Source organism: Chelonia mydas, chromosome 9 (assembly GCF_015237465.2).
Source record: "Chelonia mydas isolate rCheMyd1 chromosome 9, rCheMyd1.pri.v2, whole genome shotgun sequence".
Classification (NCBI taxonomy): domain Eukaryota; kingdom Metazoa; phylum Chordata; order Testudines; family Cheloniidae; genus Chelonia; species Chelonia mydas.
In genome coordinates this window covers 63,832,906-63,859,774 of record NC_057855.1, presented here as the reverse complement: position 1 = coordinate 63,859,774, position 26,869 = coordinate 63,832,906, and the positions used below count along the sequence as shown (strand labels likewise).

Here is a 26,869-nt window from a genome sequence, read left to right as displayed (position 1 = left end):
GACTTCGACGTGAAACTGCAGAACTGGAATTAATTTGCAAACTGGACACCATCACATTAGGCCTGAATAGAGACTGGGAGTCTGAATAAAGACTGGTTGGGTCTTTACAAAACCTAAACCTAATTTCCCCCATCCTAATTTCCTCCTACTGTTACTCATACCTTCTTGTCAACTGTTTGAAATGGGCCATTCTCATTAACACTACAAAAGTTATTTTTCCTCCCTTGGTATGCTGCTGTTAATTGAATTGTCTCATTAGATTCACCTCACACTTGGTAAGGCAACTCCCATCTTTTCATGTATTTATACCTGCTCCTGTATTTTCCACTCCATGCATCTGATGAAGTGGGTTCTAGCCCACGAAAGCTTATGCCCAAATAAATTTGTTAGTCTCTAAGGTGCCACAAGGACTCCTCGTTGTTTTTGCTGATACAGACTAACATGGCTACCACTTTGAAATCATTTAATTTTGGTGTCTCTTAGCATCCCCGTAAAACTGGGCAAATTAGTGTTGTGAGCATTGATTTATGTTTGTAAAGCATGTTGAACTCCTCATAGAAAAAGTGCCATGGAAGGGCAAATGCTGATGATACAACCTGTGGGCTTTTCAAATTGTCTGCCTTGATCTATTCCCCCTTAGTAATGGCCCCAAACCCTGTGGTATCACAAATATAAGCTGTAGTATTTTGGACCTGACTGTAGAATGTTGTTCTCCCTAAAATAAGGGCTCCTAGTTTCACAGCTGCTTTGCTGCCTAAACTGAAATGCAGAAGCAGCACAATGGCCAGAAGAAAAGAGTGAGGTTAGTGGAATATGTGAGAGACCAGAGTTAACCATTACGAATGCCTTTTTCTTGGAGCAGTAATGACCCCATGATGGGTTATATATATTGTCTGTCTGTCTCTGTGTCTAGAGCTCTAGACGTATGGCTTTACAATCAATTTTCCTTCCAAACACAGGATGTATTTATTATTCCTGTCCCTCTGAAATCTTTGAGGGTAAATGGCAACAGTGCTTAGTGCCCATGACAGTTCTGGTTCCTCCCCCTTTCCCGCTAAGCTCTATAGCTCTCTGTCTCACTTGTCATAGTCCAAAGAAAAGACATTTTTGCATGCTGTAGTATAATCTGTGGAATTCACAGCCACAGGGTTTTGTTAAGGCAAATTGCTTACAAAAAGGATTTGATGTTTATATGAGCAAGAAAATAGCATCTTCAGTGACACTAACTCTATGATAAAAATGACAAGGCCTTTCAGTCTTCATGCTTAAGGGCAGAAACTGATCTGGCAGGTGGGGTCAGGAAGAATTTTCCCTCCATGGTTCAGTATTGTACAGTGAGTGCATTGTGGAGGATATATGCCTTCCTGAGAAGCATCTAGGACTGGCCACTGTTGGACACAGATTTCTGGGCTAGGTAGACCTTTGGTTTGTCCTCTTATGGCAAGGCCTGTGTGTCTAGTTTTCTCCCTGCAGCTCAGCCAGCTCTCCTGAACAGTGAGACCTGAGAGCTGATCCAGTGGATTTCACACTGTGTTTCAGGTGCCTTTGCCCAGAGAAGTCTCCATCCCCATGAGCCTTCGTTCTGATGCAGCCAATGGTCATGCAGGGATGCTCCTACACCCTCCCACGATGTCATGAGTGGCATATAGCAGACCAGTCACATCATAGCAGCACCACCCACTCACAATCTCAGGTAAGCCCTGAGGTAAGTGAGGACATGAGATACCGGGAGGAAGCACGAGCAGAAGAACGCGAGAGGAGAGGGCTCGTGCCTCATACTGGGAAAGAGGGACGATCAGCGAGTTATCTTAAGTGCCTATACACGAATGCAAGAAGCCTGGGAAACAAGCAGGGAGAGGAATTGGGGAGGAATAGCTCAGTGGTTTGAGCTTTGGCCTGCTAAACCCAGGGTTGTGAGTTTAATCCTTGAGGGGGCCATTTGGGATCTGGGGCAAAAATTGGGGATTCGTCCTGCTTTGAGCAGGGGGTTGGACTAGATGACCTCCTGAGGTCCCTTCCAACCCTGATATTCTATGATTCTATGAACTGGAAGTCCTGGCACCGTCAAGTAATTATAATGTGATTGGAATAACAGAGACTTGGTGGGATAACTCACATGACTGGAGTACTGTCATGGATGGATATAAACTGTTCAGGAAGGACAGGCAGGGCAGAAAAGGTGCGGGAGTTGCATTGTATGTAAGGGAGCAGTATGACTGCTCAGAGCTCCGGTATGAAACTGCAGGAAAAACCTGAGAGTCTCTGGATTAAGTTTAGAAGTGTGAGCAACAAGGGTGATGTCGTGGTGGGAGTCTACTATAGACCACCAGACCAGGGGGATGAGGTGGACGAGGCTTTCTTCCAGCAACTAATGGAAGTTACTAGATCGCAGGCCCTGGTTCTCTTGGGAGACTTCAATCACCCTGATATCTGCTGGGAGAGCAATACAGAGGTGCACAGACAATCCAGGAAGTTTTTGGAAAGTGTAGGGGACAATTTCCTGGTTCCTCCAGGAGGAGCCAAGTAGCGGCAGAGCTCTTCTTGACCTGCTGCTCACAAACTGGGAAGAATTAGTAGGGGAAGGAAAAGTGGATGGGAACCTGGGAAGCAGTGACCATGAGATGGTTGAGTTCAGGATCCTGACATAAGGAAGAAAGGAGAGCAGCAGAATACAGATCCTGGACTTCAGAAAAGCAGACTTTGACTCCCTCAGGGAACTGATGGGCAGGATCTCCTGGGAGAATAATATGAGCGGCAAAGGAGTCCAAGAGAGCTGGCTGTATTTTAAAGAATCATTATTGAGGTTACAGGGACAAACCATCCCAATGTGTAGAAAGAAATAAACATGGCAGGCAACCAGCTTGGCTTAACAGTGAAATCCTTGCTGATCTTAAACACAAAAAAGAAGCATACAAGAAGTGGAAGATTGGACAAATGACCAGGGAAGAGTATAAAAATATTGCTCAGGCATGCAGGAGTGAAATCAGGAAGGCCAAATCACACTTGGAGTTGCAGCTAGCAAGAGATGTTAAGAGTAACAAGAAGGGTTTCCTCAGGTATGTTAGCAACAAGAAGAAAGTCAAGGAAAGTGTGGGTCCCTTACTGAATAAGGGAGGCAACCTAGTGACAGAGGATGTGGAAAAAGCTAATGTAGTCAACGCTTTTTTTTCCTCTGTCTTCACGAACAAGGTCAGCTCCCAGACTGCTGCACTGGGCAGCACAGCATGGGGAGGAGGTGACCAGCCCTCTGTGGAGAAAGAAGTGGTTTGGGACTATTTAGAAAAGCTGGACGAGCACAAGTCCCTGGGGCCAGATGCGTTGCATCCGAGAGTGCTAAAGGAGTTGGCGGATGTGATTGCAGAGCCATTGGCCATTATCTTTGAAAACTCATGGCGATCGGGGGAAGTACCGGACGACTGGAAAAAGGCTAATGTAGTGCCCATCTTTAAAAAAGGGAAGAAGGAGGATCCTGGGAACTACAGACCAGTCAGCCTCACCTCAGTCCCTGGAAAAATCATGGAGCAGGTCCTCAAGGAATCAATTCTGAAGCACTTAGATGAGAGGAAAGTGATTAGGAACAGTCAGCATGGATTCACCGAGGGCAAGTCATGCCTGACTAATTTAATTGCCTTCTATGACGAGATAATTGGCTCTGTGGATGAGGGGAAAGCAGTAGACGTGTTATTCCTTGACTTTAGCAAAGCTTTTGACACGGTCTCCCACAGTATTCTTGCCAGCAAGTTAAAGAAATATGGGCTGGATGAAAGGACTATAAGGTGGATAGAAAGCTGGCTAGATTGTTGGGCTCAACGGGTAGTGATCAATGGCTCCATGTCTAGTTGGCAGCTGGTATCAAGTGGAGTGCCCCAAGGGTCGGTCCAGGGGCCGGTTTTGTTCAATATCTTCATTAATGATCTGGAGGATGGCATGGATTGCACCCTCAGCAAGTTTGCAGATGACACTAAACTGGGAGGAGAGGTAGATATGCTGGAGGGTAGGGATAGGATACAGAGGTCCCTAGACAAATTAGAGGACTGAGCCAAAAGAAATCTGATCAGGTTCAACAAGGACAAGTGCAGAGTCCTGCACTTAGGACGGAAGAATTCCATGCACCGCTACAGACTGGGGACCAAATGGCTAAGCAGCAGTTCTGTAGAAAAGGACCTAGGGGTTACAGTGGACGAGAAGTTGGATATGAGTCAACAGTGTGCCCTTGTTGCCAAGAAGGCCAATGGCATTTTGGGATGTATAAGTAGGGGCATTGCCAGCAGATTGAGGGACTTGATCGTTTCCCTCTATTCGACATTGGTGAGGCCTCATCTGGAGTACTGTGTCCAGTTTTGGGCCCCACACTACAAGAAGGATGTGAAAAAATTGGAAAACGTCCAGCAGAGGGGCAACAAAAATGATTAGGGGACTGCAACACATGACTTATGAGGAGAGGCTGAGGGAACTGGGATTGTTTAGTCTGCGGAAGAGAAGAATGAAGGGGGATTTGATAGCCGCTTTCAGCTACCTGAAAGGGGGTTCCAAACAGGATGGCTCTAGACTGTTCTCGGTAGTAGCAGATGACAGAACAAGGAGTAATGGTCTCAAGTTGCAGTGGGGGAGGTTTATGTTGGATATTAGGAAAAACTTTTTCACTAGGAGGGTGAAGCACTGGAATGTGTTACCTAGGGAGGTGGTGGAATCTCCTTCCTTGGAGGTTTTTAAGGTCAGGCTTGACAAAGCCCTGGCTGGGATGATTTAGTTGGGCATTGGTCCTGCTTTGAGCAGGGGGTTGGACTAGATGACCTCCTAAGGTCCCTTCCAACCCTGATATTCTATGATTCTAAGAGTGCCAGGGCTCATTAACGATCACACTTTTTCTCTTTCAATTCAGAGTTTTGGTGACAGTTGCCAAACTTCTATATTTATAGCAAAGTGTCACCTCCTACATTCCTGTTAGTGGTGGGGATGTTATTTCCTCCATCTCCCCCAGCTTCTACTTAGCATGTTCTACTCATATAGCACTTTCCAGATGCACAGTGCTTCACAAACAAGAGATGGGCTTGAGTGACAATGTGCAGTGTTGGGATCAGTTCTGGGTTTCAAACCTCCACCACCAAAAATCGTGTGTGGAGATGTGTGGGTGGGTGGGGCTGAGGGGGTCTCTGTTGTCATCTCTCGTGATCTGATGGTTAGTCTCGCAATATTTGTTTTTCTTGAAGTCCCAGCTCCTGGATGCATGTGACTTGAGGGGCAGGAGGAATTCAGCTATCATTTTTTAAAAAAGGAAGTTTCTGCAGAGAAGAGGTGGAAAATGTGACCCTGGTGCTAAAGGCTCAGAAGGCAAAGAAAAAAAATCCAACTGTTTTTAAGTCTCATGATTTTTAAGCTGATCTCATGATTCTTTGGGGCCTGCCTTATGATTTTTGAACACTTGGGGCTGGCAATATTGGTGGGATTGCAGAATCTATTTCCCTTCGGCCCTTTTGGAAATCCCAGGTCTTTGGTTAGGAGCAGGCCTGTGCTATTCTTGGCTGGATGGGCTGGGGCCAGTAGCCATCCTAAGGGGGTTTCTGACCTGCATGGCCTGCGTGTCCCTCAGATACTGCGTCAGTGCTCACTGGATGTGTGTTTGCCTGGCACTTCTTGTGCTGAATGTAGCCAAGGCTGGCAGTTTGTCCTGCCTGCAAAAGGGGAACGAGCCAGTTAATCCAAGACCCCAGCCGATGGCGGAGAAGGCACAGAAGAGCCTGCATTGCTTGTCTGATCTGGAGGTTCAGCAGAGGCTCTTCAGGGCTCTTTCCCTTCCGCCCTTCACTGCCCCTTTCCATTCCCTCTCCCTCTGGCTGAAGAGTGCTGGACCAGCTCCCTGTGGAAACAGCAGTGCTGATCTGAGGGAAGCAAGCCCCCTTTGGCCTCAGCACTCCTCTTCTACAGCAGAGGTTCTTAAACATTTTCTTTCTGAGGCTGCCCCCCAACATGATATAAAAACTCCACAGCCCACTTGTGCCACCATAACTGGTTTTCTGCCTATAAAAGCCAGGGCTGGCATTAGGGGGTAGCAAGCAGGGCAATTGCCTGGGGCCCCATGCCAGAGGGGCTCCCACGAAGTTACATTGCTCAGGCTTCAGCCCCAGCTGACGAGGCTCAGGGACCTGGGCTTCAGCCCCACGCAGTGGGCCTTCGGCTTTCTGCCCTGGGCCCCAGCGAGTCTAATGCTGGCCCTGCTTGCAGGCCCCCCTGAAACCTGCTCGAGGCCCCCTAGAGGGCCCTGGACCCCTGGTTGAGAACTACTGTTCTACAGCACACCCAGGTGTTTTTTGCTGGCTCCAAGGAGTTCAGGATGGCTGAGTCTGGGGCTGGATCCCAGCACCGTGTGTTGCCGTTGCACTGGCTGCCCCAGCATGGAGATCTGCAGCTCAGGGGAGAGAAGCTGGGGGAAGTGTGAGAAACCGGCATCTGTCTGTCTGAGCCAGTTCCCAGGCTGGAAGCGGGGCTCACAGATGAGCCCGTGACTTTTCCCTGCTGGTTCTGAGTCAGTGTTTATGGGGAGGGGGTGGCTGTTATGTAGCTATTACCAGGAGTGTGTAAGGGGGTTAATAAACGACCCAGCAGATTCAACAAGGAGCAGAGGGTTGGAGGGAGAGCAGAGTGAGCTGAGCAGCAACCTCCACTGCCTCCTGCCTGCCATGAACATGCTGAGGAGCTATCCGTGGGTCGGGCTGACTCTCCGTGGGGGTACAGGAGTGGAAGAGGGAATAAGCAGGGAAACAGACAGAGGCAAGGGCAACCTCAGGGACACTTGCAGCAATCAGCAGCTGCACTGGAGAGAGGGTGTGTGAGGGGCACTCATTGCTCTGGGCTTATAATCACCCACCCAAAGCCTCTCCTGACTTCTGTGCTGCACAGGGCTAGAGTATTTAACTCCACATGCAGGCAGAGTGCCAAGCCACTGGCTTGCTCTGCTTGCAGGGCAGCGATCTTAATAGCAGCTCTGCCTTCCACCCTCCAAATACCGTGCACTGTCTGCCCCCTTCCTGGGACGGGCCTTACTCAGGGTTGCTGGCGTCGCTATTGTCTTGGCTTCAGAGTCCAGGGATCCCACTGTGTTGGTGAAAACTGAAGAGCGTGTTGGTGTGAGAGCCCCCTGATTGCAAAGGGCAGCCCAGCACAGAGGGAGGGAGGAGGGGACAAATGGGTAGAGATGGCAGGCATGCAGAGAGAGAGAGAGAGAGAATGAGAGAGACCAATGGGAAGAGGGAGAGATACAGGGAGCTTTTTCATAGTGTTCCTGTAGGTGGAACTGAGCATGGAAACAATGCCGAGCTGCAGAAACTCCAGAGAACTCTGTGGGAGACAGATGGGAACGGGGACGAAATCCTTTTGGCAAAAACAAGATGTTTTCCCTTGGTGCAGATGGGTGTGAGCCAAGCCCAGGAATGTTGATGTTGACATGTGAGGGAGTCCGGCCCAGGGAGTCCCAGCTGTGAAGGAGGGGAGCGCTGAATCTGCAGAGGGGCTTCCCCTTCTCACCCCTTCTGTCCCTAAGGCAGGCCCTGGCCATCACTGTGATGCACACCTCTGCTGGGGCTCACCCAGGTGAGCTCATGGCTTGTCCAGGAGGTGTGGGCCAGGGCAGATGCTTCTCCACTGAGGCTCTTGACAGGGTTTCTGGTAGCAATAGGGAACCCCTGTGGCTCTTTCAGTGTAACCTCCCGCCCTCCTTCTCGTATAATGGAGTTTGAGGAGTTTCTGTTTCCACCTCCCATGCTCCCCCCGCACCCTGTCCTCTCCCACCATAATGGGACTCAGACAGAGCCCCCAGGTGCGCCCCGGGTCTGTCTAGGGGACTAAAAGCTTGCATTGACTATTCCTTCAGGAATTTGTCTATTGACGAACAAACACTGAGACCCCAGCACTCCATTTGCAGTAACCAGAGGACCTGAGGGCTGCTGCACCATTGCCTTTGCTATTACCCAGGGGCCTCGGCCCCGGCCCTGTACAGTGCCACCTTTGCTATTACCCGGGGTGGCCCTGCCCAGCGCTGTGTTCTCTTATATGTGCAGTGATTTCTTTGAACGTGGCTAGCTGTGGTACCTTCTCCCCCATCAGTGCCTGTCACACACACGTGTGCACAGGGTGACTCCTGGTGACACCCTGCCCTCCCTCACACACAGACAGCTGCCGTGGTACCCGTGGGGGTTAAGGCAGGTTGGAGGGAGCTGGAATTCCACCCGGACAAAGCTGTGATTCACTGGCAGAGCGGCTGCTGCCGCCGCCTCCCTCCAGATTCCTGGGGGGTCAGTAAACAGGGCAGCAGCTCCTCTCAGCCCCCCCATCCTGCTCCTTGCCCGCCCTCTGGTCCCTTCCACCCTTCTTCTCTTCCCTGTGGTGCTGCTTGCCTTTCTCCTGCTGCTGTCTGCCTGGTGCTGGGTGATGGCACTGGGAAGAGAGGGGGACAATGTTCTCTCCTGTGCAGCTGGTGAGCAGCCACACCATGGATCCCTGGCTCTGCACAGGTAGGGGACGCGCTCCACAGCCTCTGTGTGTGTGTGCCTGCACACACATCTAAAAATACAGCTGTTCACATGCATCTGACGTCTGGAGGGAGAAGGATCCAACCGGCCTGCCACCTCGGCAGCTGCAGCCAGTGGAACTGGTCCTCGATGTGGAAGCGCTGCTTTCCCCCACTCACCTGCAGGGGTTTTGTTCTGGGGGAGCAGGCGTTGCACACCTGGCCAGTGCATGGCTGCTTTCCCTCTGGCTCATCTACAGGACATAATCGGTGAGTGGCAGGCATCATGGACTTTTACCCTTTTCCTAAACTAGGCTGGAGAGGATCACGCTTCCCGTGGAGTTATATCCACGCAGTTCCGTTTACCCCTCAGAGGGAGAAAGGCCATTGGCCCTGATCCTTTTGCAATCTCCCTGGGGACAGAGGAGGTGGCTATGGCCACGCAGGGCTAACCTACTTTGGCAGCGTGAGTATTTGCACAAGAAATGTATTGACTTTCAGTATACAGGCAGCGTTAGTGTGAATGATTTATGATATTCATGTCTAGGATTCCTCTGTACTCTGTGTTTGATGATTTTCGGGATGCTCTCTGGAATGACATGGCAGATCAGGGGCACAAAATTAAACGTGCTTTGGGTGAAACATAAAACATGCTTCTGCCCCCACTGTGATCATTAAGTACCTCCCAGTTCTTTTCTGGGGAGTAGAGAAGTGATAGCCCTAGTGACCTGGCAAAACCCCCTTTGGATAGATTATAAAGCCAGAAGGGACCATTGTGATCATGACCTACTGTGTCACTGCCCTGAATTAATTTCTTGTCTGTTCTGCCTGGTCCTGTCTTTCCTTCTGTGCCATTAGCATATGGTCCCCTCCTCGCTCAAAACTGTTACAGGGTAGCTGTGCTCTTTCAAACAACTGCCACTCCCCTCAGAGATGGCTGCACTCCAGTTGAGTGAAGTGATTCCTGTACTGATCATTTGGAAAGCACTTTGGGTGGAAAGGTACTAATGCATGTTAATTGTTATCACTTCTGAGCCCTGTCAACAAATTAGAACTGGAGGGAAAGGTTGTGATTTCCCAAGCAAAACACAGCAACTTCCCACCTGTGAAATTGGTAAATGTTTGTGTGTTTTGACAACAGGCAGCAAGCTGCCATTGTGGTCACACACCAGCCCTCCACCCATGCACCCCAAACACACAATGGTGAGAGTGTTTGTGTTTGTGTTGCACTTAGATCATGCCTCCCTCTGATTGTTTGTTGGTGTGTCTGGCAAGTAGGATAGTCTTTGCTGTTGTCACGGGACGGAGCAGTCTAGCGATCAGAACTCTGGAGTGGGAGCCAGGAGACTAGGTTCATCTCATAACTCTGCAACTGACTCACTGTGCAGATCATTTCCCTGCCATGGCCCACTTTCCCCCCAGTCTGTGTCGATAATGCTTCCCTTCCTCCCAAGGGATTGAGGCTACATTCCTCATTGTAAAGCGCTTTGAGATCCTTGGATTTAAAGCACGCTGAATGCAAAGACATATAGTGTGATCTCCTTTCTTCAGATGACTGGAATTCTGAGTCTCTCCCTAATTTTCACACGCATGCGCTCTCTTCCTTCTGGAGTGGGTGCAGAGAAGCTGCAGAGTCTCTGGAAGTTGGGCCCCTGGACTGCCAGAGAATGTTCTCACCTGCAATCTTCTACAGGTGAAGCAGGTGGGAGCTTATAGTCTGTTTTTTGTGGTAGCTCAGGCTGCACAACCAGGGCCATTAATATTGTAACAAATCCGTGATCACCTACACCTTCCTGGTTGTCACTGTGCTGCACACTGGGGCTGCTCAGAACTTAATGGCAGCAGCAGGAACAGAATTTGAAGCCTGTACCTCTTTGGTGCTCCAAAAGCACAAATTCTAGCCACTTAAGATGAAGGGGAATATCCATGTAGAGTGGTGTGGAGTCTATACCACACAGCTGAGCAACTCTGACTCAATCCAGCAAAAAAAAAAAAAAACCAAAAACAACACACACACACACACACAGAGCACAAGAGTAAAAACCCTGCATCCCCTTGCAGTGTTGTAGATGCTGATCATTGTATAATATGTCACACTGATAGAACATCCTTCAAGTGTTTTAAATCCTTAACAAAATCTCAAGATCTTTTGTGATGCAGGCCAGCATTTCAATCCCTTTGTACAGATGGAGAAGCTGGTACATTAATGTTAAGGGTTGTGCCCAAGAACACACAGTGAGTCAGTGGCAGAGGTGAGAGCAGCAGTCAGTCATGTGCTCTAGCCACTAGACATCCTGTGTCTGGACACAGTGTGTCAGGTGTTTGTGTTTCCACCTAGGTTAAAGCAGCAGAAGATGGTGAAGGAGCGCCCTGTGTAACCCAGCAAGCTTCCAGCAGTGCCTTCAGGCCCCAGGCACCTCTGGAGATGAATCTTTGTTGGAATGAAATCAAAAAGAAATCCCACAGCCTTCGGTAGGACTCCCCATGTGAAGTGAGCTTGCTGGTCTTTGCCCCGGGATTGCCTGCTGGAGATCTTGTTCAGTTCATTTGCCACCCAAGTTCACCGTGACCTTGGAGCAGTTTTCCCTCTTGGCCTCTAAAGCAGAGACAAATCTCTGAGTCACTGACTCTTTTTTCCTCTGCTTGAAATGTGTTTTCATTTGCCCTTGCTTGTGCTCTCACTCCTTCTTTCCCCTTATTTCCTCCTGTCCCTTTATCTCTTCTTCCCCATCCATTCCTGCTTTCTCTCTGCCCCTCTCTCCAGTCCTCAAGCAGGGGTGTGTGTGTGTGTTCTTATTGTCCAAGATAAGGACTCAGGAACCCATTCCCTTCACATCACCTTCCTCTGTGGCCTGCCCCTTCCCTCCAGACCCCTCTAGGAGCATGTGCCTTTCTGCAGCCTTCTGTAGTTGCAGATCCACCGCGAGCATCACTGAGAGTTCAGTTGGGGCATATTAATTGTGCTTTGCCTTAACACACACATCCTGTAAATGGTCCAGGTGGCTACAATGTATAGCCAAGTCTCTGCCAATATAGGCATAGCTGGAGTTCAGGCTGTTTATACACACAAGTCCAGGCAGGTTCTTCTGCTCTCCCCCACTACACAGTTGGAGATCAGAAACAGCTTAAGGGAGTCCTCTCACCTGCCCCTGCTAACACCAGCAAATACTTCTAATGCTGAGCCTCTGGAAATCTCCCATGGAGGGGATCCTCTACTGCGTGTGAGGCCAGGGCATCATCCATGTGCATGCTCACCTGGGACAGGCTGAGGGAGCTCCTCCCTCCTGACACCAGTGCAGGATATAGCCATTCTTTAGTCACTGGACAGGGAAAGTTTTCCCTTAGCCTGGCTGCCTCTCCTCAGGGCAGAAGGCACACACTGTGTGAGATTGGGCTGTGCCCTCTGAGCCGCAGGCTGCAGGGGCCCAGTGCACTGTCCACTCTTCCCTTTTTGAAAAGTGGTGAATTCCCATTGGGCCTCATCCTTTTTGTCTGCTCTCTATAACTGTTGTGTTCCCATCCATCTGGTGCAGGGCTCGTCTGGAGGCCTTTTCAGACCACAGTGGGAAGCTGCAGCTCCCCCTCCAGGAGATCATAGACTGGCTGGGTCAGAAGGATGAAGAGCTGTCTGCACAGCTGCCGCTCCGGGGAGATGTACTCTTGGTACAGCAGGAAAAAGAGACGCACGCGGTATGTTTCCAGATACACACTCCCTAGAGCCCTATCCTCACTCACCAGCTAGGATGAGCTCCCGCCCCAGGTTCCTTGGCATGGAACCTGGATACCTGACCTGGCCTCTCTGCCCACAACTGTACCTGCAGGTTCCCCTGTGACTTATGTTTGGGGCCAGTATGCTGGCTGTCACTTGCACCTTTCCCCTTCCCTTATGAGGTGGATCCAACGTTCTGAAAAGCTCCGGCTTGTATTTTCCCCAGTGAATAATAGATAGGATCAGTCCAGTTTAGAAAGTGAAGAGGCATTTAGTGTAAATGACAGAAAGTAAATCTGCATTACAGATTTAAAGTTAAATCTATGAAGAGATCACAGAACTGGATGCTGAGCCTCAGGCACTGATTATTTCCTGTTTCCCAACTGGCTGCAATATCCGAGCTCTCAAACAGACAGATGCCTTTCTTTTGCCACACTCATGGGGATCCTGACGCTTGCTTGCTGGGATCCGAGAGACCAGTTTGGGTCATCTGTCTGACTTAGCTCTCTAGCTGACACAATGACGGGGATGTGAGAATCCTTGTTGTGTTACAGCACATAGCAGTTCTGATTAACCAATGTCATCCCGTCTGATTCAGGAGAATCATAGAACTGAAAGGGACCTCGAGAAGTCATCTAGTCCCGGCCCCTGCACTTGTGACAGGACTAAGTATTTAAAATATTTACAAAGGACCGTTTCCTTCTCCCTGGACCTACGATGCAAACTGGCCATGATCAGAATGCCTCTCCTTTAATAATTCATGGCCCAGAACGCCCCAGTAGTTCCCTATTTCAGAGACACTGTTGATCTACAGATCTCACCAAATCTCTCTCCTCCTTCCGTGTGGTGGGATCTTCCTTCAATCCCAGGGCTGTTTATCCATTAACTTTCCTTTGTATGCTAAAGATGTTCATGTACCATCTTCTGAGGCGGAGCTTCTTTAACATGTCAGGTACGTGCTGGTAGTTCGCTTGTGCACTGGAGCGACTAATTCACTGCACAGTTCTTGGTTGAGGAAGGAGCCTTTCAATTCTCTAACTCAGCCTTTGTTTTGTCATGCTGTGCCTCCCCACTGCAGGCTTTCATGGAAGAGGTGAAGTCTCGGGGCCCATATATTTATTCCGTCCTGGAGTCGGCGCAGGCCTTCCTTTCCCAGCACCCGTTCGAGGAATTAGAGGAACCCAATTCTGAAAGTAAAGGTTTGTGGAGCCTCTCACTCTCATCCCCCTCCTTGTCGTCATGTCAGCATGGCCTAGCTCTCAGATCCTGCATGCTATCGTTCTGAGAGAGGAGATGGGCAGGGGGCAATGTGGCATTGTGTACCGCAGTGCAGCATGAATGAACTGAACGGGCAGTCCTATAGCACAGTGTTACCTGGCACTGGCACTCCATGTGTCACCATAGGTATGCCTGCACTGCCATCGTAGGGGTGATCGCAGCACCTGTCCACATACTTGCTTTGATCTCCCTAGCTTGGGTAGCAATAGCAGCAAAGCTGCAGCAGCGCGAACTTTGGCGTAGGCTCTATGAGCCCGCCTGGGACCTTAGATCATTACTGGGCTGGCTAGCCTGCACTGAAGCACATCACTGCTATGGATACTGAAGTTAGCTCAAATAAAGCTAGCCTTGGGTATGTCTGCATGTGCTGCCATCACATCTCCGAGGACAGCGTGGACATATCCTATGTCATGCTACTTTGTGGCGGGGTGAGGCACACAGCAAGCACGGGGTGTGATGGAGCACAGTGTGTGGCTCGTCCTAGAGAGATGCAACATGGTACACGAGGGCATTGAACAGTGATTTAATTAGCATGCCTGCAAAATGAACTCTTGTCCCAGCCCTTCAACTGAGCCACACCCCTTATGTGAAGCCATGGCCTCTTCCCTCCAGAGGTGGTGGAGAGCTCTCCCTTTTCTTGGTGACTCTGAGGGGTTTCCTCTCTTCCTCCAGCCCCACCCACAATGGCTGGGAAGGAAGAAGCGCTCTGCCAATCGCTGCTCCTCTCTTGGCCGGGGGACAGGGTACAAATCCACTCCCAGCATTTGTGTGGGGTCCTGGCAGCTCCTGTGCTTTCCCCGCTGATAGGGAGGAGGAGTGAAGTGATCTGGCCTGGCCAATAATAGGGCCCCTTTGCTGAGCGCTGGGCTCCCTACACTGATTGGCACTCAGCTCTGCCCCTGACCTGCTTTGTGACCTTGGGTAAATCATTTAATCTCTCTCTGCGCCAGTTTCCCCATCTGTGTAACAGGGATAACGCTCCGCTCACATTAATGGGCCCAGGCAAAGCTGCCTGTAACTTGAGGGGCTGTCTCTGCCTGGGGAAGGAATTCAGGAGTTGTGCTTTAAAGGCAATAGGGCCATCTTGACTCCTTCAGCGGAGTACTCACCTTGGTACCACAGGTGAAGCTACTGGTGGGCGCAGTCCTTCAAAGGTCCTTTGTCAGACCGGCAGCTCCTGGCTGGGATGTAGCAGCGCTGGCTGCGGGGTCACTGTGTCCAATGGAATGTGCATGCTGTACCCTGATACTCTGTTAGGCAAGCTCCTTGGAAAATAGCTTAGCCTCATGGGCCAAAGCCATCACTTGTGAGTGCCGGCCATGATCAGACGGATGTTGGTAAGCAGGAAGCTTGTGATGGCAGCGGGAGAGGCTGAGCTGTATTGCTGAAAGAGGAATGAATCTGAGGAGGGAAGGCAACCTGGGTGAAAGTGATCTGAATGATAGATTTCATGATTCTAAGGAAAGCCAGGAGTGAGAGCACCAGAATAAGGATGATGGATTTAAAAAAAGCAGAACCCAGAGACGTGGTAGGTAAAGTCCCTTGGGAAGAAAATCTAAGGGATAAAGAAGTTCAGGAGAGCTGCCTGGCAGTTTCTCAAGGAGATAATATTAAAAGCACAACTGCAAACAATCCTGATAGGAAGAAAGTTAGGAAGAATAGTAAGAGACTAATATGGCTCCATCAGAAGCTCTTTAATGACCTGAACATCAAAAAAGAATCCTACAAAAAGTGGAAACAAGGACAAATTGTAAGGATGAATACAAAATAATAGCACAAGTGTATAGGGACAAAATCAGCAAGGCTAAGGCACAAAGTGAGTTACAACTAGGAAGGAACATAAAAGACAACAAGAACAGGTTCTTTAAATACACTAGTAGCAAGAGAAAGATGAAGGAAAGTGGAGGTCCTCTACTTAGCCGGGAAGGAGAACTAGTAACTGACATCAAGGAAGATGAGGTGTTTAATGCCTATTTTGCTTCAATCTTCACTAAAAAGGTTAATGGTGACTAGATAGTCAACATAACTAATATTAACAACAAGTAGAAAAGAACACAACCCAAAATGGAGAAAGAACAGATTATAGAATATTTAGATGAATGCATCTAGTTTAAGTCACCAGAGCCTGATGAAATCCATCCTAGGGTGCTGAAGCAATCTCAGAACTGTTAACAATTATTGCGGAGAATTCATGGAGGACAGGAGAGGTCCCAGAGGATTGGAGAAGGGCAAACATAGTACCTATCTTTAAAAACAAACAAACGAACAAAGAGGACCTGGCAAATTACTGACCAGTCAGTCTAACTTTGATACAGGGAAAAGGTACTGGAACAAATTATTAAACAATCATATTGTAAGTACCTAGAGTAGGATAAGATTATAAGGAATAGCTAGATTAATTTGTCAGGAACAAATCATGCCAAACCAATTTAATTTCCTTCTTTGACAGGGTTATTTTTACCTAGGGGATGCGGGGAAGCAGTAGATGTGATATATCTTGATTTTAGTAAGGGTTTTGAAACGGTCCCACATGACATTCTCATAAGCAAACTAGGAAAATGTGGGCTACATGAAAATACTATAAGGTGTGTGCACAAGTGGTTGAAACACCGTATGCACAGAATAGTTATCAATGATTCACTCTCAATCTGGGAGGGGTGTATCTAGTGGGGTATTGCAGGGGTCAGTCCTGGTCTAGTACTAGACAATACTTTCATGACTTGGATAATGGAATGGAGAATATGCTTATAAAATTTGTGGATGACACCAAGCTGGGAGGGGTCACAAGCACTTTGGAGAACAGGATTAGAATTCAAAACTATCTTGACAAATTGAAAAATTGGTCTGAAATCAACAAGATGAAATTCAAAAAAGACCAGGGTAAGGTACTGCATTTAGGAAGGAAAAATCAAATGCCCAGCTACAAAATGGGAGATAACTGGCTAGATGGTAGTACTGCTGAATATGAATCAGCAAGGTGATGTAGTTGCTAAAAAGGCTAACGGGGTGTATTAACAGGAGTGTCGTACTGGGAGGTAATTGTCCTGCTCTATGCGGGACTGGTGAGGCCTCAGCTGGATACTGTGTCCAGTTCTGGGAAATTGGAGGAAAGGTTAATAAAACTGGGCATGTTTAGTCTTTGGATAAGAAGACTGAGGGGGGACCTGATGGCAGTTTCCAAATATGTTAAGGGCTATTCTAAAGAGGATGGTGATCAATTGTTCTGCATGTCCATTGAAGGTACAACAAAAAGTAATGGGCTTAATCCGAAGCAAGGGAGGTTTAGGTTAGATATTAGGAAAAGCTTTTGAACTCCAAGGGTGGTTAAGCTCTGGAATAGGCTTCCAGGGGAAGTTGTGGAATCCCCATCACTGGGGGCTTTTGGGAAGGAGGTTGGACAAACATCTGTCAGGGCTGGTCTAGGTTTACTTGGCCCTGCCTTAGCGCTGGGGGCTGGACTTGATGATCTGTCGAGGTCCCTTCTAGCCCTGCATTTCTATGATTCTATGACATGTACTGAAATTGTCCTCTTTTTCCTCTCTCCCTTCTCTCTGTCCTTTGTTCTTCCTCTTCCCAATTCTCCCTGGCTTCTCCTCTCTTTCTCATCTTTCTTCCTCTTGTCACCCCACCCTTGCACTGGCTGTCCCTGCTGTGGCTGGGATCTCCTGGTTGTTCACTGTGGCCCTTCTGCTTTTCTCATAGATGTCTCTCCAAGGCAGAGGATCCAGAACATCAGCCGTTTTGTCTGGAAGCAGGCGAATGTGGCCAGTGAGCTGTGGGAGAAGCTCACTGCCCGCTGTGTTGACCAGCACCGTCACATTGAACGGACACTGGAGCAGTTGCTGGAGGTCAAGGGAGCCATGGAGGAGCTTAGCACAACACTGGACCAGGCCGAGAGTGTGCGAGAAACCTGGGAGCCCATTGGGGACCTCTTTATCGATGCCTTACCAGAGCACATCCAGGCAACCAAGGTACATCTCACCCTTTCTCTGTCCCTAAGGGAGACCAGTTGTGTCTCTCCAGGATCTCCTCCAGTAAGACAGCATCATGCAGTCTGATACAGTCACTATCCAAATAGGACTGTGCCAAAATCCTGTCTGGACACCGATAAAACCAGAGGGACCAGTTCATCGCTAGTGGTGACTCCACTGACTGATAGGGCAAATTTGGCTTGTGATGTCTGGAGGGATAGATAATCCTGAGGTCTTCTCCAGTGGAGCATATTCCCCTCACTGTACCCTGCTCAAACCAGGCACTCTCTGGATAGGACTCTTCTTCTTGTTGGCTACTAGTTGGGATCTGATTAGTATCCCAAGCAAGGGGACTCAATTCCATCGTAGTGCTAGTGTGTGCATCTTCAGTCTGGCTTGCTGGGTTCCTTCTGCTGCTCTAGCTGTCTCAGAAAAGGAGGGTTAAGCAATGATTCCCACCCACCCACACTCTCCCAGGCAATGCCAGCTGCTGGTGTACCCAGGCCAGCATCAGAGCATTGCTAGTGATGTTACAATGAAAGAGTAAGGTGAGTGGCTTTTCTCTCTGTCCCACTTTGTGTCTCTTCTCTTTGGGATGGGGGCTCTAGCTGTTTAAAGAGGAGCTCTCCCCCATGAAGGACGGGGTGAAGCTAGTTAATGACCTCGCACACCAGCTTGCTATCTCAGATGTGCATCTGTCCATGGAGAACTCCCGGGCTCTGGAGCAGATCAACACCCGATGGAAACAACTGCAGGTAGGAAGGGGCAATGTGGGGGCAAAGTAGGGAAGTTGGGTGCCTTGTGAACAGTAGTTTGACATTATGCGGAAGGGGCTGTCAGAGTGCAACAAGGGTAACAGAGATCTGGGGTCATAGGTCTGAATGAGCCTTTTCTGAGAGAGACGGAGATAGCAGGCCATTGGGACAGGGAGGTGGTGAGTCTGCAGTGGGATTCTGGAGAACAGAAGCAACATGAGGGACAAGGCACAACGGAGGCTCATAGGGGCAGGTTCTCCGCTGGCGTAAATGGGTGCAGCTCAGGTGACTTCAGTGGAGCCATAGTGCAGATCTGGCCTGTGGGGACTGAGAATTAGCTAGGCGAAGGAGTGGGCAGGAGGGTTTGGTTGTTGGGGGATAGGAATCCAGGAAGGTGGTGGATGTGCGGGAGGGGTGGTGCATTGCAGTGCCATGTTAGTACATGTGCAATGCCTCCTGGCCTGTCTAAAAGCTGAAGTCCTGGGGAAGTTCACTTTTAAGTTCCAGTTTCCCCTTCTCCCAGGCCTCGGTTAATGAACGCCTGAAGCAGCTCCAGGATGCCCATCGGGACTTTGGACCAGGTTCCCAGCACTTCCTCTCCAGTACGTGAGCAGATCCTCCCAGTGTCCTCACCATCAGATACTCCCCGGGCTGGAGAAGCTCAGCACTGTGTCTATTGCTTTGTACAGATTCACACCTGCCTGCCTTTCTTACTGCCTTGGCCACACAAGATTTCCCCCAGAGACATATTCCCCTTGGCCTAGCTCTGCCAGGGCAACCTCAATAACCAGCTTGAAAGAGGCACTATCGAGTGGCAGTTCCTAAGTGACACATGGCATTACTCAAGGTTGATAGCACCATGACACCGACGGGGTACAGGATTTAGGTGCTTGTCTATATGGGGACACTCAGGAAAAATACGACAAATCCAGTAAAGTGTGAAGTCATTTGGCTTCAGTGAGAGTGCTTTAAACCCATGTGGATGCTCCTGTTTGGAAGTAAAGTGGTCTTTGTTCCCTGAATCTTAACCCTCTCTGGAGACAAGCCCTTATGCAGGAGACAGCTCTCCAGGCTATTATGATCCGTATTTGCTAACCACGTGTGCCAGTCAGGTGGAGTGGTGCCCCATTCAATGACACAGACATGGTGACATGAGCCTGAAGCAGCTCCCAGTTGGCACTTGGGGCTGTGCCAAACTCAGTAATCCTGTGACTCCACAGGGCTCGATGACAGATGGCAGCAAAAAGTCAGCTCCCATAGTCCACAGTGGTGGGTAGGGCGGTGAGAATGCGCCTGTTATTTTCCATTGTAAAGCAGGATGCTATTCTCACGTCACTGAGCTGGCTCTGTCAGGAGGCTGTCTTGGCACCATGGCGAACCCTGCAGTGGAAAGCACTTAGGACAACATTTCCAAACCTGGGTATCTGATGTTAGGCTCCTACATAAAAATGGCTTGATTCTCTGCGGTGTTGAGCACCCAGAGCTCCCAATGACATCACTGGGGTTAGTGGGTGCTCGGCTCCTCTGCAGAGCAGGTCACTTGGCCTGGGTGCCTGCACATGGATTTAGGAGCCAGGTTTAGAAGCACTGACCTTGGTAGTGTACTTATAAAGTGCCCGTGTGGAGGTGAGCTGTTTGGTGGTGGTGCTGGAGGTGAAAGGGTTTCCTTTCCCCGGACAATGACTGGTGCTGCAGGCAACCAATGCAGTTATGGTAGGGCTCCTGTCCATTCTGATCTTTCTGCTCCAGAAAAACAGGCCTCTCCTGAACTGACGGAGATCTCTAATGAGAGTCAGAGAAGCAGGTGTCTCTCACACTGTGGCCCAGCCATTAGAGGGTAGCAACACACCCTCCAGCACCCAAATCCAGTGCAGTACACCCACCCACACTGATGCAAATTAGGGTCTCAAGGATGGACCTTGTGAGGAAGGATTTCACTGACCAGGGACCACTGCCTGGGGCAATGGCAGTGTCCCAGTGGCAGGGTCCTGTCCATAGCCAACTGTGAGGAGTGGGGCGAGGCTGGGGGCACAGAGATGGTTACTCCATTTCTGCATTCACAGTACAAGGAGTGCTGCGTCCCTAGCCTCACCTCATCTCTGCTCTCAAGAACAGCACTCGGTAGGCTGCGATCTCTCATCAGAGAGGAGTTTGACTGAGAGGCACGTCTGTATCTGTCTCTTTTTGCAGCCTCTGTCCAGGTTCCCTGGGAACGAGCAATTTCACCCAATAAAGTGCCGTACTACATCAAGTAAGTGTACAGTCAGAGGCTGGAAGAGTGGCTGGTCTCTCTGTCTCACTTTCCGGGGCGCTCTGTCTGTCTTCCATCCCCTGTGTGACTTTCCCATTCACCTACGTGGTCTTGATGGGGCAAAACACAAATTCTGTCCATTCCAGGATCTCATGCGGTGAGCTCACCGCCTTCCAATCACACCAGACACAGCCCAAGTGGTCCTTTCTCCCCTGGACAGAGATCCTCCCTGGGCAGTCTCTGGTGTAAGTAGGAACCTAGGTGGGTCCCCACATTCAGCTGTGGTTGGGGCAAGAGATGTGTTCCCTTGCAGGATTCCCAGCTCTGGGGACTCTCATTAGGTTTTGCAGAGGGGACATTTGCAGATATTAGAGGGGGGTGTTAGTGTGTGTGGGGGGGGGGCGTAGTTTGGCAAGTGCTGTTTTTAGGCACCCCCTAATGGCTGTTAGCAGGCGTTGGGGCACTGGAGAGTAGTGGGTGCATGTTGTAGGAGGAAGGACCCTAGCAGTCAGCCCATAAGAGGTGGGGCTGGAGGCGAAATTAACAGTGATGTTAGAACAAACTCATCACACCTGATTCCACCGGGGTGGACCCCCTGCCACCAAAATGCACCCCTGCCTGTGTGCACTGGGAATCCCCTTGGTATTATCACTGCCCCTTCCTCCGCCCCCCGGAAGAGAGCATGTGGGATCTCTGTGCACCATTATGCTGAGATGGGAGGACGGGACCGTCAGGTGATGGGCAGAGGCCTGCAGGCATCTGCTGCCTGGTTTGGGACCAGAGGGAGCTCCGATCTGGGAAGTGCAGCACAGACTTTGGGGACCCTTTGCAATAAAAAGGGGGTAATGGCTGGCTGCAGCCGTCTGCCTGTTCACATGTCTGCCCGTTAATTTACAGGTTTAGTGATTTGGTTACCTTCTTTTTTTTCAGCCACCAGGCTCAGACGACATGCTGGGACCACCCCAAGATGACCGAGTTATACCAAGCGCTAGGTAAGAACCACTCTAGGCACCTCCCTTGGGGACCCCACTGCATGAGCCCATGGAGAGCACTGATTCACACAGCCTCTCCTTTCCATGCCCTTTATACGACAGGACTCAGAGCAATCCCCCAGTGCACCCTGACAAGTGGCAGAACTCCCCCTGCTTAGCTCCCCTCAATATAATGGATCCAGAGTCTCGCAGAGACCTGGTGTGATTCTGTGCTGTCTTCTGTCACGCTCGCTCCTCCTCACCTTCTGTCCCTGACGGAGGATTGATCCTTTTGTTTGTTAGAATTGGCACAACATCCTTTGGCTTGGGTTCTGTGCTAATTCAAAGGACACTTTCCCCTGCAAAGTCTGTGACTGGTGAGTGCTCCTTTCCCTGCCGCTGAGAATGAAGATGCACAGGCCACAGTTATATTCAATTCTTTCATGTTGTTTTGCAGCCGATTTGAACAACATCAAATTCTCTGCATATCGGACAGCCATGAAGCTGCGCCGTGTCCAGAAAGCTCTGCGGTGTGAGTACCAGACACCGTCCTTGCCTCTCCTGCCCTCCTGCTCTGGGGAGCCTTTCAGTGCTTACAAGGAGAGGTTGGAGTGCAGCAACTGATTGGGTTTGGGGTTGGTTCGATGAGACTGTCAACTCTCTCTGATCAAGTTCGACAATTATGTTAATGGTAGGGTCAGTCCTACCCTCATGTCAGAGCCCCTGTGATTCTTTTGGCTTTTCAGTCCCATTTTCCTCTGCTTTCACATCGTTTTCTCTGCTATGTTGCTGTGGAAGGCCAACACAAAGAGGGGAAACTGACTCGCTGGGCAGTGAGACGCTACACAAAGTGCTCTCCAATGGCCAGAGTAAACACATGGAAAAAAATAGTGAGACACTGCTTCCCTGTAATCTTTCAGTGACTGGGATCTTAGCTGTTACCTGTAACCACAGTAGGGGAAAGAATGCCAGACAGAAAGGTGGCTTTTAAATAGATGGTGGCTCTTTGATGATGTATTTTTGTAGTGTTGGGGACTGATGTCTTCAGAGAAGGTGTCCATACCTCTCCTCTTCATTCTGATCTGTAATGTTTCCTTTCCCTGTTCCCTGCTCCTCCAATCCCTCACTTCTCTGCCCCTGGCCTGCTCAGTGGACCTGGTGACTCTGGACACAGCCTTGGAAATCTTTAATGAGCACGAGCTACAGCCCAGCGATCGCGTGATGGACGTGGTGGAGGTCATCCACTGCCTGACTGCCCTCTATGAGCGGCTGGAGGAGGAGAGGGGCATTCTGGTCAACGTGCCGCTCTGCGTGGACATGAGTCTCAACTGGCTGCTCAACGTTTTCGATAGGTACCTGCTCCCAGCTTCCCTGACCCCTTTCAAAGCCATAAAGCTGGCGCTGCTGGAGCCGGCGCACTGCCTGGGCACTGCGTGGAGGGGAACCTCACTTCTGGAGCTTGGGTGGGTGCAGCCAGGCCAGTGCTGCAAGGAAGCTCACGCTGCCATGGGCTGGGGCCCCGCTGGCATAGGCAGGGCACTCCTGGGAAGAAGTTGGCATTGCAGTGGGCCAGCTGGCATTGCTGGGAGGAAGCTCATGCTGTTGAACTCCCAGCAGGCACTGACTGGGCTCTGTTAAGAAAACGACCTTCGCAGAACAGAGGGGCTCAGCGTTGTGCCTCTCTGTTTTTCAGCGGTCGCAGCGGGAAGATGCGAGTGCTGTCCTTCAAGACTGGCATGGCGTGTCTGTGTGGCACAGAGGTGAAGGAGAAATTCCAGTGTGAGTCACCACCCAGGGTCCGTGGAATAACTAGGTCAGAGCAGGAGTGGGAGGCTTCTGGGCTTAGTGAAGTTTCTGAGCAAGGAGGCCTGCCTGATGGGAGCCTCCTACCATGATTAATCTCTGCATTACGACTCCCCCTCTTTCTCTGAATCCCATACGTCCTAGATTAGTAGGCTGGGACTGCAATGCTGCAGTGCAAATATAGACACACTCGGGTGAACTCCTCAGCTCAGCTGTGGCAAAGGGTCAGTCTCGGGATCAAAGCTCCAAGCCTTGCTTCATCTCCGTCCTCTCGCTTCCCTTCCTCTTGCCCAAATAAAGCTGCATCCCCAGCCGTGGGGTGGGGGGTAGGCACGCACCTGTACAACTGTAGTGGGAGTGTCTTTGCTGTTGGTCTCTCACCCTTGTTCTCTTGATTGCTGTGGTGCTGGGCCATCTCCCGGCAGATCTCTTTGGCCAGGTGGCGAATCCCGGCGGTCTGTGCGACCAGCGGCACCTCAGTATCCTGCTGCATGAGGCCATTCAGGTTCCGCGCCAGTTGGGAGAGGTGGCGGCGTTTGGGGGCAGCAATGTGGAGCCCAGTGTCCGCAGCTGCTTCCGCTTCGTAAGTAACGTCAGTGGCGATGCATCCTTCTGCCTTTTCCCTTCCTGTGAGGGGTCCATCCAGTGGGCAGGGAGGCAGTGGCAGCAGCTCTGGGAACGGCTCCGGGGGAGATCAGTGTCGGAGCTACCTCCTGTGACGTACATGCCTTTTCTGAAGTGGGTATGGTACCAGCTCAGCAGGGAGAGGGACAGAGATGCGGGGATGGAACAGGAGCCACCCCGGGTATTGGCTAGCAGAGATCTCTGCCTCGCTCCGTGCTTGGAGCCATGATGGTGTTTCACAGCGTGATCTGCTCCTATCTCTCTCCTCTTTCCTTAGAGTAATGGGAAGCCTGTGATCGAGGTCGTCCAGTTCCTGGAATGGGCCAACCTGGAGCCACAGTCCATGGTGTGGCTGGCTGTCCTGCACAGAGTGACCATTGCTGAGCAGGTGAAGCACCAAACCAAGTGCTCTGTCTGCAAACAGTGTCCCATCAAAGGCTTCAGGTATGAAGAGCAACTGTGTGTGCAGTCCCTGCAGCCAGTTTAGGAGCAAGGGGAACTCTGCAGGAGCCAGTGATAGTGGGGTTACACTGGGATGAATCTTACCCAAGTGCTAGACAAACCCACTCCTGGCAGAGACCTCATCTCCCAGCCTCAGGGGAGAGTGGGTGAGGGTGGGGACCCTGCGTGGAATGGGACCTCAGCCCGGTCTCCTGGAGGCGGTCTGCTGGACCCTGGCTCAGGGTGGGTGTGACAGAAAGCTGACCCAGCTGTCAAGTTCGTGACCTCTGTGAAATGACTTGATAGACGTTTATCCCCTGGACGGAGACCATCACAAAGCACCAACTGCAGGTACTTATGGGACCCTTAGCTGGCTACCTCAGCAGGGAGACTGAGCTGCTTTCCCATGCCAGTAGGGCAGAGGCCTGTCAGCAGATCCGAGGGAAGCTTGCGCTGCCCAGGCCATGCCTGATGTGCGGATAGCAGCCGCCAACCCAGGGCCACAGTTACACCAAACATGTTAAAATAAAAAGGGTGTGCTGGGGCCATGGGGCTGGGGTGGGGTCCCCACCCTCACCCACTCTCCTCTGAGGCTGGGAGATGAGGTCTCTGCCAGGAGCGGGTTTGTCTAGCACTTGGGCAGGCTGTGGCCATTCTGGAGGCGTTACTGGTGGGCCCCCACCAGCAGGGGCAGGTCAACAGCTGGGCCCTGTGCTGAAAAGGCCATTTGCCCTAGACTTGCAGTAGGTTTTAGATGTGACCTCTGACCTCCATGTCAATAATTTGGGCATTCATATCAGCAGTGCCTCAGACAGGTACTGCCACAAATATCAAATGGAGAGACCCTCTGTCCCTGCAGGAAGAGAGGGAGGGAGCTGGCTGGCTTCTGGGGACAGTGAATGGGTCAGCGCCTCTGAGCCGTGCTTTAGGTTCAGTGATGTACAAGAAAAACCAGAGCTGCCGTAATCTGTGAGGAGCACACGGTGTGAGCCAGACACGCTACCGCAGAGCGGTCCCCTGCTGAGAGCCCCTGGGGGCGGGAGGCTTGGAGACAAAGCATCAAAGATTGGTGCCGTCTCCCTAACTGCACTTCATCTTCCCAGGTACCGCAGCCTGAAGCAGTTCAACGTGGATATCTGTCAGACCTGCTTCCTGACCGGACGAGCCAGCAAAGGGAACAAGCTCCACTATCCCATCATGGAGTACTATACCCCGGTACGGAGCTGGGGTGCCCGCTGTCGTGCTGGGAGAGCTGAGCACTCGCTGTCTCACGTGGCTAGGGAGCCAAGGGCAGCCAGCATAGGGTATTGCAGGAAACTCTTCATTCAGTGCTGTACCCCCCTCCTGCTGCGGGTAGCCTTGTGCAGTGCCAGAAATGGCTTAGCCGATGTTTTGTTCAGCTCTGCCTGTGCGTGACGGAAGCTGCCTACACAAGTGCATTTTGCTGATTACAAAGCTGTCACGGTAAACACAGGCTCTACCCCTCCAGCCCGTTCATGCAAAGTGCAGAGACAGTCCCCGATACTGTGCATGTTGGCATGGCCTTGCACTGTGATATGACAAGCCACACTCCTGATTCCATGTGCAGCTGTTTGCTCGTGCTCTTCCCTGCTCGTTGCACAATTCTTGCATGCATCTTTGGCCTGTGCTCTGGAAACTCTCCCCCTCTGCCCTGTTTGAGGCTGGGCTTGAGGGATTTCTTTCCTCTGGATGCCCCCACCCCTTACTCACTAAAGCCTCGGTGTGTCTGTTTCTCTGCAGACCACCTCTAGTGAGAACATGAGGGACTTTGCTACGACTCTAAAAAACAAGTTCCGGTCCAAGCAGTACTTCAGCAAGCATCCACAGAGAGGCTACCTGCCCGTCCAGTCTGTGCTGGAAGCTGACTTCAGTGAGACGTGAGTGCTACTGTCGCACCAACCAGCCCTGTCTGATACTCCTCCCCCGCCCCCCCAGATACACACAGATGGGGACCTGCCAGTTGCAGGGGAGGGGGGCAGAAATTCAAATGGAAATGATCCCACTGCAGGGATCAGAGGGTGAAGGTGGCTCAGGTTTCACTCTAGAGGCTGGATTGGTGTCTAGGCCTTGGAAGAAGACCTGGAATTCCCATCGCTCTCCCTTGATGGAGGGTTTGGTGGAGATGCTGCTTCCAGCCTCCTGTTTAACCTCACGGGAGTGATGCTTCTCCAAACTGTCCCTGGCACTTCTAGACCCAAATGGGACCGGGGTAGCTTCTCATAGTCAGAGGTCAGAGTAAGGAACCACAGAGCCTCACTGACCTGTGTGTGTCTCTTCCAGACCAGCCTCCTCCCCGATGTTACCACATGCCGATACCCACTCCCGGATCGAACACTTCGCCAGCAGGTACCACATGCTGGTGCAGGCTGCCCAATGAGGTCTCCTATCCGCCTTGTGTGCAGCCTTCACTCTGCAATTTGCAGGGTGAAGTAACCCCAACAATCCAAGTCTCCCTACCTCCTCCACACACGCCTCTGCTGGGGCTTTCCAGGCGACACTGACTAAAATCACTTCACAGGCAGGGATCGTGGCTAAAATTGGC

The 26,869-nt window shown here is 50.8% G+C and overlaps 1 protein-coding gene across 3 annotated transcripts in view; it reads left to right on the top strand.

Moving 5' to 3' along the window:
- DRP2 (dystrophin related protein 2) overlaps nt 1-26,869 on the top strand; it is a 49,558-nt gene that overhangs the window by 16,360 nt on the left and 6,329 nt on the right. For all 3 annotated transcript variants that reach the window (XM_007063920.3, XM_043522211.1, XM_037908709.2), the window contains exons 2-18: nt 1,540-1,693; nt 10,842-10,975; nt 12,037-12,193; nt 13,291-13,411; nt 17,193-17,461; nt 18,070-18,216; nt 18,740-18,818; nt 20,407-20,467; nt 21,398-21,459; nt 21,896-21,970; nt 22,589-22,790; nt 23,132-23,217; nt 23,667-23,824; nt 24,143-24,309; nt 25,410-25,521; nt 26,068-26,204; nt 26,608-26,673. In XM_007063920.3, the coding sequence (XP_007063982.2) occupies nt 1,586-1,693; nt 10,842-10,975; nt 12,037-12,193; nt 13,291-13,411; nt 17,193-17,461; nt 18,070-18,216; nt 18,740-18,818; nt 20,407-20,467; nt 21,398-21,459; nt 21,896-21,970; nt 22,589-22,790; nt 23,132-23,217; nt 23,667-23,824; nt 24,143-24,309; nt 25,410-25,521; nt 26,068-26,204; nt 26,608-26,673 (2,141 nt within the window). In that variant the 5' untranslated portion in view covers nt 1,540-1,585. The remainder of the gene's footprint in view (nt 1-1,539; nt 1,694-10,841; nt 10,976-12,036; nt 12,194-13,290; nt 13,412-17,192; nt 17,462-18,069; nt 18,217-18,739; nt 18,819-20,406; nt 20,468-21,397; nt 21,460-21,895; nt 21,971-22,588; nt 22,791-23,131; nt 23,218-23,666; nt 23,825-24,142; nt 24,310-25,409; nt 25,522-26,067; nt 26,205-26,607; nt 26,674-26,869) is intronic.